Source organism: Eucyclogobius newberryi, unplaced genomic scaffold (genome assembly GCF_026437365.1).
Source record: "Eucyclogobius newberryi isolate DKJ021-1_F unplaced genomic scaffold, fEucNew1.0.hap1 SCAF_9, whole genome shotgun sequence".
In the NCBI taxonomy this organism is placed as follows: Eukaryota; Metazoa; Chordata; class Actinopteri; order Gobiiformes; family Gobiidae; genus Eucyclogobius; species Eucyclogobius newberryi.
The window spans coordinates 25,907,975-25,920,109 of record NW_027316532.1 but is presented as its reverse complement, the minus strand read 5'-3'; the positions used below and the strand labels follow the sequence as shown (position 1 = coordinate 25,920,109).

The following is a 12,135-nucleotide window of genomic DNA, read 5'->3' as shown; positions in this document are numbered from 1 at the left end:
CCCAACCATCCTTTGAGCAAATCTGTTCCCAACATGTGTTTTGGTAGCTCTTGATTGAAGAGGTCTCGAAGGGTTTTATAATACAAAATCACAGTTGCAAAATTCTAGCCCCCGTCTCTCTGTGGGGTATTTAAAATCAATTGTTAAACTGTTTACTCCCTGCCGCCATCATAGGTACTTAGTTACTTCCTCTTACTATTTATAAATTGAATTTCTTGCTTCCATCATCATTATTATTGCTTTCCGTGTGTTTGTGGACAAGTGGAGAATGAGCCAGTGTTTTTGTGTTTAGTGACTGAATCTAAATAAACAGAGCAGAGCTACACAATGCCGGCTGGAGTATTAGGACTGATATTGCTGATAACCGAGCCAGTCAACCCAATGGGAACAATGAGAGTGATTCTCACGTTCAAACAGAGCGTGCCCACTGTGTGCCCACTGTGTGCCCACTGCCCTTATGGGAAATGTACCCTCTTCATTGAGAGTCTGTGCATTGACCTTTTAAACAAGGAATTTATTATGAAATAATCTAATCATTTTGTATTTTATATTACTTTATTTTGCATTTTAGATGTAAACTTTGAAGTTATAAACTTAAGTAATTGATTATTTTTCTATATGCAATTAATTTTAAAACACTGAACACCCATGTGATTATTTCTTCAAAATATGAGCTGCCAATAAATCTTATATTGTGAACACATGAATGAGTTTTCTAAAGTATAATGGTGTAGTATATTGTGGCCAATGTTGAACTTTGCTCACACGAACTTAGTTCATTTAAACTTGACGCCTGTCTCCATAGGATGACTCATTACACCACTACAACATCCTTTCTTGGCTTACACCTGGCTTTTGCAGTCAGATGAAATTAAGTGGTTAGCCAGCATGGATCATTTTGATATATTCTGTACTTGAGCTTACCATTGCTCAGCCAAACCCACATACCAGCGGCACACGGCAAATCAGGCGGCCAAACCTGCTGAAACGCTCTGTTTTAACTCAATGCCAATCCCCAGTTAGCACAGCTGTTCAAAAGCTGTGAATCATTTCTTTGTAATTCAGAATTTATGGCTGCTGCAAGAAATATTGTTCACATAACATTTTTAGAACCGATTATGTTCGTCTTTCTTTAGTGTGTGTTAGATGTGGCTGCAGTGTACGAAGAAGTCATAATTTAAGAAGCTCTTATGAAGGAGGAATATTGTTAATGTTGCCAATGTAATATTTTTTTCCAATTAACTTATCATCCCCTCAAAGAGTTTATACTTTTTAATCATCAATCCAGGCTATATCATGTATTATTTTGCTGATCTATTCACAAGCTTTGTGTAAACTCTCCATGTGAACTGCCATAAACTGCTGAAAGAAATGGAAAATACTGTTTAGACCTTTGGAGGGTCAGGTCATCAGGGCTGATTGACTGACAGACAGAGAGCCGGACAATCTGCCGTTGTTTCTACTAAAAATGTTGAATTTTGAGGTTTTTCATTGTTGTGTGAAAAGGAAGTCTCCCAGTGATGCAGGAAGCGGAACGGCTACCGTGGTCCAAAAATGCCTGATTCCCAGGGCCCATCCCCTGCGCCCCCAGCCCCGGCAGGAGTCAAAACATCTCCAGCTTTAGAATCCAGGGACGCTGCTGTATTTTTATTCTTATTCAGTTTTTTTGTGCTCAATAGTTCCAGGAAGGCAGGCAGGAGCTCTTCCTTAGGTCCTGGCTTCACGTCTTATCCGGAGTGACCCGATGTTTAGGTTAGCCGTGACGTCACCAGAAGCTAACTGTGTGACAGAGGCAGAGGACACGCAGCTGGCAAAAGGGCAGCGGGGGCGAGGGCTGAGACGTGAGCCAGGCCTGGAGTGTGCGTGTGTCTTTTTCTTCCTGTGTGTTCTGCCCTATCAATCACAAGTACACGCACTCCCCCGGCCCCTTTGTTTGACTCTGCATATGGTCATATTCTCTGCCGCTGGTCATCTAAAAGTGAGAGGTGCGCACCGGGTTAGCAGTGTCTTTTGTGAAAGACACTGGGAAACCCCCCCTTTACCATTAGCTGTCTTGCTTGACAGTGCTCTCTCCAGCCTCTTGCCGTTGAGGAAACGACAGCAGAAGTTTGTGCTTTTCTAGGGCTCGGTTGTTGCAGTGAAGTGCATATAAATAGACGTACTGCAACTGTCTTTATTTTTGTGGTATTGAGTTCAAACTCGTAATTTGCCTTTCTCTTCATGGACGTTCATCACCTCAGGTTTAATAATCCCATTACAATACAATACATTACAATATTTTAAAAGTTTAGTTCCTTAAAGCTAAGAGCTAGGGTGGTCAAAATTATTGACTCTGATACTAATCAGCACTAAATCTAAACTAAATATTCATTTTGAGCATCTGAATTAAATATGACAAATTTTGATTTATTTTTAAAAATATGTTTTTTACACATTTGTCATATTACTATACCCTAACACTATTATTATCAGAGTGGAAGTATAAAAATCACCACTACTGTTTGTGTTTAAAAATGCATTTGGCCAATACTGCATGGCACGGATCATAACCATGTGTTGTTGGTAATGTACCGGTAGATGCGAGTTTACTATGGAACTACATCAATGTACTTCATCATACAAATGTTGTAGTCCAGAGTTAAAAGAAGCACTTATTTTTTCCAGTGAGAAATCATAAAGAGTATCTAATGTTTTCTTTAGTATTGAAATAGAATTTGAAGTGTTCGTGTCACGACGGCACAACTAAGCACATTCTTTCATTTACAAGCCATTTACAAAATAATAAATCCAACTTTGAATTAATATAATTGAAATGAAACTGAAAATATTTAGGAAATTGTGTTCTTGCCTTGATGCCAGAAAATAAAAATCTCTTTCATACTTTCACTTCATTCTTGCCATATCTCCTCGTTACATATTTGAACCGCTCCTAAGCCTTCTTCACCTCTCCTCCGCTCTGTCAATAAACCCACACAGCGGCTCTCAGCACCCAGCGGCCCACTACTGCACACCATTTATTTATCTACTGCCGCTGCCATACCACACTCTCTCTCCCTCCTTCATTTCTCCCCGTTTTTTCTCCTCTCATCCAACTCTTTCAGATTCCCGATCCCAAACAAAGCTTTTCATGCCAAGTGACGAATACAAGCCATTTGAGATTCTACTCTTAATTCCCGCAGAAACCATTTTTGGCTTTTGGACCGCCAGCTTTGTGCCCCTCAAATGTTATCTTACACGAAACTGAAACATTTTAGATTCGCATTACCTCTAGGTCGGAATGCTTTACATTTCTGAAGACCGCAACGTTTGTAATACGTTGCTTGTTAGGTGGATAATAGATCCAGGACAGCTTCAAATCCTCTGCTCCCATAAAAAACACATTTACAATGTGGTGTCGCTCTAGTTTGATCTGTATTGAAAATCATTGAGTTTTCTGCCACTTGAGAATGAGTGTTTATTGATTTACAGTATAATCACCTTTTTAAATAAAAACTTTGTCCCCAATTGCAGCCATCCACCAAAGACTGGAGTCCGATGGCACGGAGAAAGTGGAGGGATCTATGACTCGGCGATTAGAGAACATCCTCAACAGTAAGCAATTATGTTGTTTGTTTGTAACTTATTGTATTTCAAATAAGTTTCCAAGGCTGTACAGAAATGTTCCTCAAAGTCAAAGCACATGCTTTGACTTAAAGAGTTTTAAAAATGCCAGAGCATGTCATTGTCGATTAGAAATGACAGAATTTTGATCTATTACAATTTGATTGATTTCACAGTCCTTGTACTTCCACTAAGTTAATGCAGAAAGTGTTGATGCCTCCTGCATTGCATAAATGTCTTAATAACTTATTTCTTCCTTTTGGCACATTCATATGTTAATATGAAATGTGCTATATAAAAACAAACAAAAGCAATATAGCAATGTTTAATGTAAGTAGAGGAACTCTTACATTAAACTCTTGTTTTATACATTTAAAGTGAGAGTATAGTGATAATGCACTACATACAATTTTGTTTTCACTAACCACTATTCGGCAGTAATTTAAAATCCCACCTTATACCATTTCTTATTTGTGTGTATTCTATCTACGGTATAAATAATATGTTTACAGTGTATCAAGAATGTACTAAAATGTGCCTGAAAATGTCTGTCCGTTTATTTATTTGGTTGGGACATTGCATGTTAATGAACATACATAAAATACATTATGTAAACATTCACCCCCACAACACACTCTTATTCATACACCAGCATACTATTGTACATGTTTTTAGTGGTAGAGGCCTCCACAGTCACGGGGAGAACATGCAAACGCCACACAGAAAGGCCCTTTGCCACAGGACCTGCTTGCTTCTCTTTGGAGATTAGATTAGACGTTTCTGTCTCTCTTTTATGCCATTTTCAATTGTTTTAAATATAAACAATTTTCTTTTGCAATATCAATTTTTAAAAATATATATCTCCCACCTCTACAAAGGACTGTAGAGCACGGTCTTGTCCGTCGCTAACTTCTTGTAGACGCTCGTCGATCTTTAAGCAGATGCATCTCATGTATGATAATGTGACTCGTAATAGAGAGCTGCTAACCAGGCCCTTTCCCTGGACTGTAGAGTAAATAAACCTCCTAGCCGGACGTACCTTTCATCCCCACAGCCCCAGACGTGAGCGCCGGTGGCCACTATGCCCCAAAAACGCGTGTGTCAAACATACTGCCCCGTTCTCTCAATCACCACACGGCCATATTAAAATGTTAACTTTGCAACAGTCTATTTCAGGATTCCTGTGAAATCTAACTCTTTTTGATTTTTGCTTTGTGGCTTTTCTGTGATTAAAACAGCTTCACATTCAGTTATGTCTTTTTGATGGCACCTCCGACCACCCACGAAGCCGTTTTTCTGCTCTAAGGTTCCCCCTCGCAGGCTCATGGGAAGCTCCTCTGTTTTGTGTTGGTCAGGGCAGTGGGTTTGGCATGTTCCCTGCTCTACAATGTGGCATCAACATTTATTTTTTCAGTAACCCAATATGTAACATTTTACCACTTCTTAACCTTTAATTCTCATTCTTTTTTTTTATATAGGAGCGAGCACTACTGCAGATACACTTTTCCAGGAGGTTTTAGGGCGAAAAGACAAGGCGGACTCGACACGCAACGCACTCAACGTCCTTCAACGCTTCAAGTTTCTCTTCAACTTGCCACTCAACATTGAACGCAATATCCAGAAGGTACAAACAAACACATCAACACTCTAGATGTACAAACATATTTTTAATGGTGATAATTGTGATGTGACGTGGATCTGTTTGTTATATATTAAGAAATTAAATAAATTGTGTGGGCCACAAAAAATTTAATATGAAGAAAATTAATCTACAACATAAAGCATTATTTACTTAGTGTATAATGTCCTCTGTATTTTTCATTGTAGGCTGCAACCAACAATTATTTTAGTTTTCGACTAGTCAAAAGTATAATTTATATTGCACATTGACATTTTTGAATACATTAACAACCAAATAAAGTTTGAAATATGCTGACTGAGGCCCTCTAGATACAAAATATTTATGTATACAAAATAGTTTATTCTTTTTTGACTTTGATTTCATACTCCCACTGCCTTTGTTACTATACAGGCTCTGTTTGTGTTTAGAGGCTTTATAATCCAGATGCTTTTTATTTGAATTTTTTCTATACAGTCGACTAGTCACAATTAGTCGATTAATTCTTGCAGCCCTTTTTACAAATAATTTCCCTCTCAGGGTGACTATGATGTGGTAATCAACGACTACGAGAAGGCCAAATCTCTTTTTGGCAACACCGAGGTCCCCGTTTTCAAGAAAGGTATGAAGTTAATTCATGCCCATTATACATATGATTTTACTAACTACTTTTATTCCCGTTAAATGAATGTAGTGTATTCAGAGGTCGAGACACGCATTAACGCTTTAAGGAGCCTTTTGTTGGAGAAGCTGCTTCAGACTCCATCAACGCTACATGATCAGAAAAGATATATCAGGTATGTACCATTTTGTATATATTATGTATCTTGTTTTATCAGCTTTTTAAAATCTTAACCGGAAGCACATTCAGTGTTACAGACCCTTCTTCACTTTTCATATAGGCTAAACGATTTAAAAAACGATTTAATTAATTCCATAATATTAGTCATCATTGCCGTTAGTTCACACATTTTTTACTTTTCTATTTTCTCTCTGGGCTGCCTTTTTAAACCGGAGCATTTATCTGTTCATACTTGTGGTTTGCTCTAATTTATTATTGTTAAGATGGACCTGTCAGGATCACAGAGAGCAGCTCTGAACCACACAGCGACATCTTTCATCCTGCTGCATTAGGCCTGGCCCAGCGCCTGTTTACCCGGCTCTGGATAGTGGGAGAGTGGGTGTGTTTGATTGATGCCACCTCATGAGAAACACACTTGTAGCAGGACTATAATGAGTGCAGGAAATAGAACCCAGAGTAAAGGATTAGCACGAAATGCATCTAAACATATGTTTGGTTCTGTCCACTTGAAAACTGCAGCTGATGAGGATGATACACAGTCTCTCTTGTGTAGAGAAAATAATGTATCAGTTATTCATTTAAACCCAACTTTGCATCGTTCTGGACACTGTAGTTTTCCCCTGTTCATTCTACTGGTGTTGGCAAAGAATCAGATTTGAATTGAGTTGCCAAAATTTTTATAATAAGAGCAACATTACTTTAAAATGGTCTTTCTCATGTAGAAGTAAAAAAAAGTAGTGACCCAAATAATTACTTGAGTAAAAGTAAAACAGTATTTTTAAATGACCAATTTCTTACAGAGTAACAATTAGAAGATAAAATGTATTTCAAATCGGATTTATTGTATTCGGATGAAAAACATGTACCATTCCGGTCTGGTTGAAAAGTTACTGAAGTAGTTGTATCCGAGTACTAGCTGTCTCTGAGTCTAGCTGGAAAACGATATACATTATTGCTTTGAATATAGTCTAATCTTAGAATTAACATTTAACCATGATCCCATGATCGATTACAACAATTACGTGTTAAGGTCATTTTTACATGCACTGCTTCACTTTATTGTCCATTAATTATACTTTTATGGTCTTATTTCCCATAGTGTCAATCAAAAAGCATGAACGTTGAGTGGCTGAAACGTCGTTGGCAGTGATTTAAATGTTTTCTTCAAAGTTTTTAGCACATTTTCTATAAAGTGTCCAAAGTTTGCAAATACTAATTATATTTCAACCCTTGCTGTGTGCAGATACCTGTCAGACCTGCATGCTCCTGGCGACCCGGCGTGGCAGTGCATTTACGCTCAGCACAAGTGGATCCTGCAGCTTATGCAGAACTGCAGAGATGAATTCATTAGTGGACAAAGAGGTAACTTATTCAGAAGGTCACACATGCATTGATTCACACTACACCTGAAGTGAAATAACCACTATTACTGTGGGTGGGCCATACAAAACGACAAAAACTTAAAGAAAAATTGCATATTTATAACTATATTCGGATGATATTTTAACATAGCTTAAGAATTTCTCCTTGGGGATGAATAAAAGTGATTCTGGTGCTGAAAATGTGTCTGTAAATGTCTTTGTCGAGGTTCAAGTATTGCACAAAACATGAATGGACAATAAAGCTTATCCCAGAAGGACAGACTATAACTTTATCAAAACAATTATACATTTTTCGATATACCTCCCACCTCAGTTTATAAGTGGTCCTTTACTGTTGTAGCTTTGCCCCATCACAGTCGACGCTCTGCTTCGCTCTGCTCAAGTCTTAGGTGTTTATTTTCCCGCTAACGTACGAATGAGATGAAAGTGAGAGAATAGCGGCTTTGGGGGTTCAGATCCTGACATGTTACCGTACACACTTAAATTCAACTTCACAGATGGATTGGAATAATTAACCCCAATTAAACTTTTTCTCTGTTAAATCAGCCGGCAGAAAAATGTGGATGTTAACTGTCCGCTCAGCCTGTGACACACACGTAAGACCCGTAACGTACTCGCACAAAGGCACCCACACAAATACATTGTTAGTGGGTGGCTGCCTCACATAGTTCAGCTGGAACATAAACATGTCTAATGCTAAGGGTAACAGAGGTTTCCGGGGCTCAGGCTTTAGGAGTCTGGGGGTGGGTTTGCATGACTCCACAGTTAAATATCTTACTTATCGTGTCAGGGGTGGAAATCAAAACAATAAAACTACTATATCGTGCAGCTTTATTGTTCTGAAGTGGAATTTAGTAGCTATTCTGACTGCAATATGAATATGAAATATACAGTCAAGTCTTCACACTTGCACACACCTTCAAAATTAGGACAATACGGCAAATATACCCTGAACTTAACCTGAACAAGACAAGGACTAAACCAGGACCAGAATAAGACCAAACCAGGTCTACATTATGTTTGAACTGGGCTCAAACCCGGACCAAATGAACCCCATGAAATAATTGAAAGAGAAAGAGGATTTTAGTGATATTATTCTATTTTTGTTTGTTTTTTAAAGTGTTCTATATCTAGAAACCAGTGCTTAGTAATCAGTTCTGCAGTGCCAATGACCTTTTAATTGAAACCCCTTTTTTGTGTTTCCCAGTTAAATAGCAACCTCTTTCTGCAGTACAAGTGTCAGCATTACACGTGGCAAGAATCCGTCTTTTGTGATAAATTGTCTTTTTGTCCTGCAAATGAAAGAAATTATGTTTAAAGACTCACACAAAGCAAAGGTCGTTCTAGTAAAGTTATGATTCATTTAATTACTTTTCAAATTGCACAAAATGTGAAATGGATCCATCCATCTTTTTGGGACACTGACATTTTCCTGTGAAGAATCATAGCAGTGTAAGTTGCTTCCGTATGTCTAAACACTCCCAGTGTGCTACAATTTCTAGTCAATTATAAACTGCAGTTCTCTTATTTCCTGAACACAGCTTCATCTGCCAACGTCAATACAATTTGGATGAAATTTTGCTGGTTGGAAAATAGATTTGTCAGTGAACAATTAGAGGGACCAGAGTCCATCCGTTCCACTGGGAAACATGCGGTTGTGATTTTAGGCAGGACCAGAACACCTCCACTTTGTGGAGTGTGTTTATCACAGCTAAGTGAGCATGCAGATCAGGACAGATAAAGGGCATGAAAGTGAAGTCTTTGTACTGACTGTGCTGCGAAAATTAAAAAAAAACAGAGGTGTGTAGTGTAGTATTTATAGTTTGATGATCCTTTGGGAGATGAGGAACACTTTTGTTGTAATGGTGATAATGCAATAACACTGTAATTATTCACCAGAAAATGACCTTTAAAGACTAAGCACAAATGGACAGTACCACCCAACATCAGTGGTGTCTGCAGACCCCGGGGGTCCAGCCTACACCTGGATCAACAGCAGCCCTCATCTCTGTGCAAAGAGAGCGTAACTTCAGACAGTCCCTGCACGGCTCCATATGGGACCATGAGTGGAACATGAGAAACCTTTGCATGTTTACTACATAATCCAACTCAATTAAGAATGTCCTTACATTTTCTAGTCTGGACGACTGAATTGTAGCAGAGCCAACTTTACTCCTTAGATTTCTCAGTTCTTGCTCTCACACCACATTCCGACCGTGACTCACCATTTCACTTTCAGTATGTATCAGACACATGTTAAAATGTGGCCATCCATCGCTCTTCATTTAAAGCTAAATGTAGGTGTTTTGCAGTAATACACAAACCTCCTTAAAGTTTCAGTTTCATTGCAGTTGTAGAAACTATATCCATACTCAATGTTTCACTTTCATTTAACATTCACCATAGTGACGGTCTAAAATCATCGATGTGTGTATCACATGTTGCACCAATGAAATTTCCCCATGTGGGACAATAAAGGAATATCTTATCTTATCTTATCTTACATCTTCTGTGTGTGGGGTTGAACTCCCTTCACTTTCCCTTCCCCTTCTCGCACAAGTCTGTGTTGCCATCTAGTGGCCCTCTGGAGAACTTTGAAAGGGCACACTGATTATATGTCTTGTAAACCCAGTTCACCCCAGTGGTTACAAAGCTGTGGGCTGTTTCCTCACACTGAAAACAACGGGACATTCTCTCAGCTGAGGCCAGGGCAGAAATGGATCAGAACACAAATAAAGAGAGGCAGAGTGAGCGACAGAGGATTGTTTGGTGTCCAAGCCTGCTGAGCTTATAGTGGAATGTGGATTCATGAAAAATGGCTTATTTGACATATCGAGTATGTGTTTCTTTTTCCCCTCCCAAATTAATTTCTCTGTGCTTGCCCTTCTCGCTTTCTTTCATTATGTGTCAGTGGGTGTCGGAGCGCTCGAGCTGGAGGGAGATACCCGTGCGTCTGCTCTGAGCCGCCTGGGTCATACCTCGTCGCTGAAGAGAGGAGGCAGCCTGCGAACACCTCGACCCAGCAGTAAGACGCACATCGACCTCTTAACTTCCTATCCCACGCACTACACTATGACCACTCCACGAGGGGAATCACAGAACATGTGTAAAATGTGAAACCAGTGACTGTCCTTTTACATCAAGTATACAGTAAATGTACACAATGTTTCCAAGAAATGACAAACAGTTTAAAAGACACATGCTTATTTAGGACATAATTTACCCCCTTTCTCTTTGCAGCCTGGAGGTTTGAAACACCTCAGCAGGTACAATTTGTGGAAAAGTTGTCAGATGTTGTGATTGGTCAGCTGCCGAACTTCTGGAAACTTTGGATCTCATATGTCAATGGAAGTCTGTTTAGTGAGGTAATTAATCCTACCAACGTTCACATCAGAGGACTGCAATTTGCATTTAGTTGGTGTAATGTCTGTATTTTTTCCAGACTGGAGAAAAATCTGGACAAGTGGAAAAATCCAAGAAAAATGCCAGGCAACGACAAAGCGACTTCAAGGTTCTCAACTTCTGTTCTTTTTCTAAAAATAAAGAAATCTGACCACTTACTTTTAGGGCTGTAATGGACTAAAAAAGAAAATAAAGACTTGTACATTGATTAGTCGACTGAAACACTCAAAACTACCTTTTATAATCCAACCAAACATGCATTTATCATAAGAAGAGATAAAAAGGAAGAATAAATTCACAAATAATTCCCAAATCTCCAGCTAACTCACTTCCTTTTATAATCCCAATAAAACCATTTGACAAATAATAAAAATAAAACCATCGACCGGCCTTTTGACTGACGGACTCAAGGCTTACATTCCTACTTACTTGAACTTTTTGTGTGTAGAAAATGATACAGGAGGTGACCAATCGGCTGGTGAAGCTCATCCGAGGGGCCCTGCTCATTGGCACGCTCCCGCCACACGAGCAAAGCCTTTACGGAGGCTGGGAAAACAAGGCAGAGCTGACGGGACAGTGGATGACGCAGGTTATACACACCGCCAGGTAAGAGGGGGTGAAACTGGCGGGAATGAATACCTCAGATCGTTTAGATTTACTGTATTTCTCGGATTATAAATTGCACCTTTTTTCATAGTTTTGGCCAGGGTGCGACTAATATTTGTTATTTTCACACTTGCAACCTTATTTCATACTCCAGTGCAATTATATTCGTTTTTTCTTCTCTCTTATGCATTTTTTGGCTGGTGTGACTTATACACCGGTGCGACTTTTAGTCCGGAAAATACGGTACGTGTCAGACAAAAGTGAAAGGCCAAAATGCAGGGATATCACTTTATAAACTTGTCTGAAAGATTACTACATCAATTTGTTCCTTTTTAGTTTTGCTTTTTGCAGAACTTTGAGATTGTTTTTTACAATAACAATATACTGGATATGCAAAAGTTTCAGAATGACGTTGACGTTTGTATCGATAATTCTATATAATGCCTCACTTTGTTGAGTAGAAATGTCTTCTAAATGTGTTCTACTGAAAAATATGGATTTAATTAAGATACTTTTGGTTGTTTATAAAATTGTGAAGTTGTTATACCAAAGAGGGCAAAGAGTGACATTGTTTTTGCTCTAAGAAACATTGGATTTTCATATATTTATATATGAAAATCCAGTGTTTTAATCCAAAATTAAAGATTTATATATATAATTTAAACATCAACTATATTTCATATAGTTGATGTTTAAATTAGAATGGGATTTTTATGTGCCTCTCA

The 12,135-nt window shown here is 38.6% G+C and overlaps 2 protein-coding genes across 2 annotated transcripts in view; both read left to right on the top strand.

Moving 5' to 3' along the window:
- Positions 1-12,135, top strand: part of psmg4 (proteasome (prosome, macropain) assembly chaperone 4) — a 238,259-nt gene that overhangs the window by 189,083 nt on the left and 37,041 nt on the right. The gene's annotated exons all lie outside the window — the stretch shown is intronic.
- exoc2 (exocyst complex component 2) overlaps positions 1-12,135 on the top strand; it is a 30,904-nt gene that overhangs the window by 11,365 nt on the left and 7,404 nt on the right. The window contains exons 7-15 of the mRNA XM_072438321.1: positions 3,511-3,591; positions 5,079-5,224; positions 5,759-5,840; positions 5,913-6,015; positions 7,264-7,382; positions 10,314-10,427; positions 10,643-10,767; positions 10,845-10,913; positions 11,253-11,410. Coding sequence (XP_072294422.1) covers positions 3,511-3,591; positions 5,079-5,224; positions 5,759-5,840; positions 5,913-6,015; positions 7,264-7,382; positions 10,314-10,427; positions 10,643-10,767; positions 10,845-10,913; positions 11,253-11,410 — 997 coding nt within the window. The remainder of the gene's footprint in view (positions 1-3,510; positions 3,592-5,078; positions 5,225-5,758; positions 5,841-5,912; positions 6,016-7,263; positions 7,383-10,313; positions 10,428-10,642; positions 10,768-10,844; positions 10,914-11,252; positions 11,411-12,135) is intronic.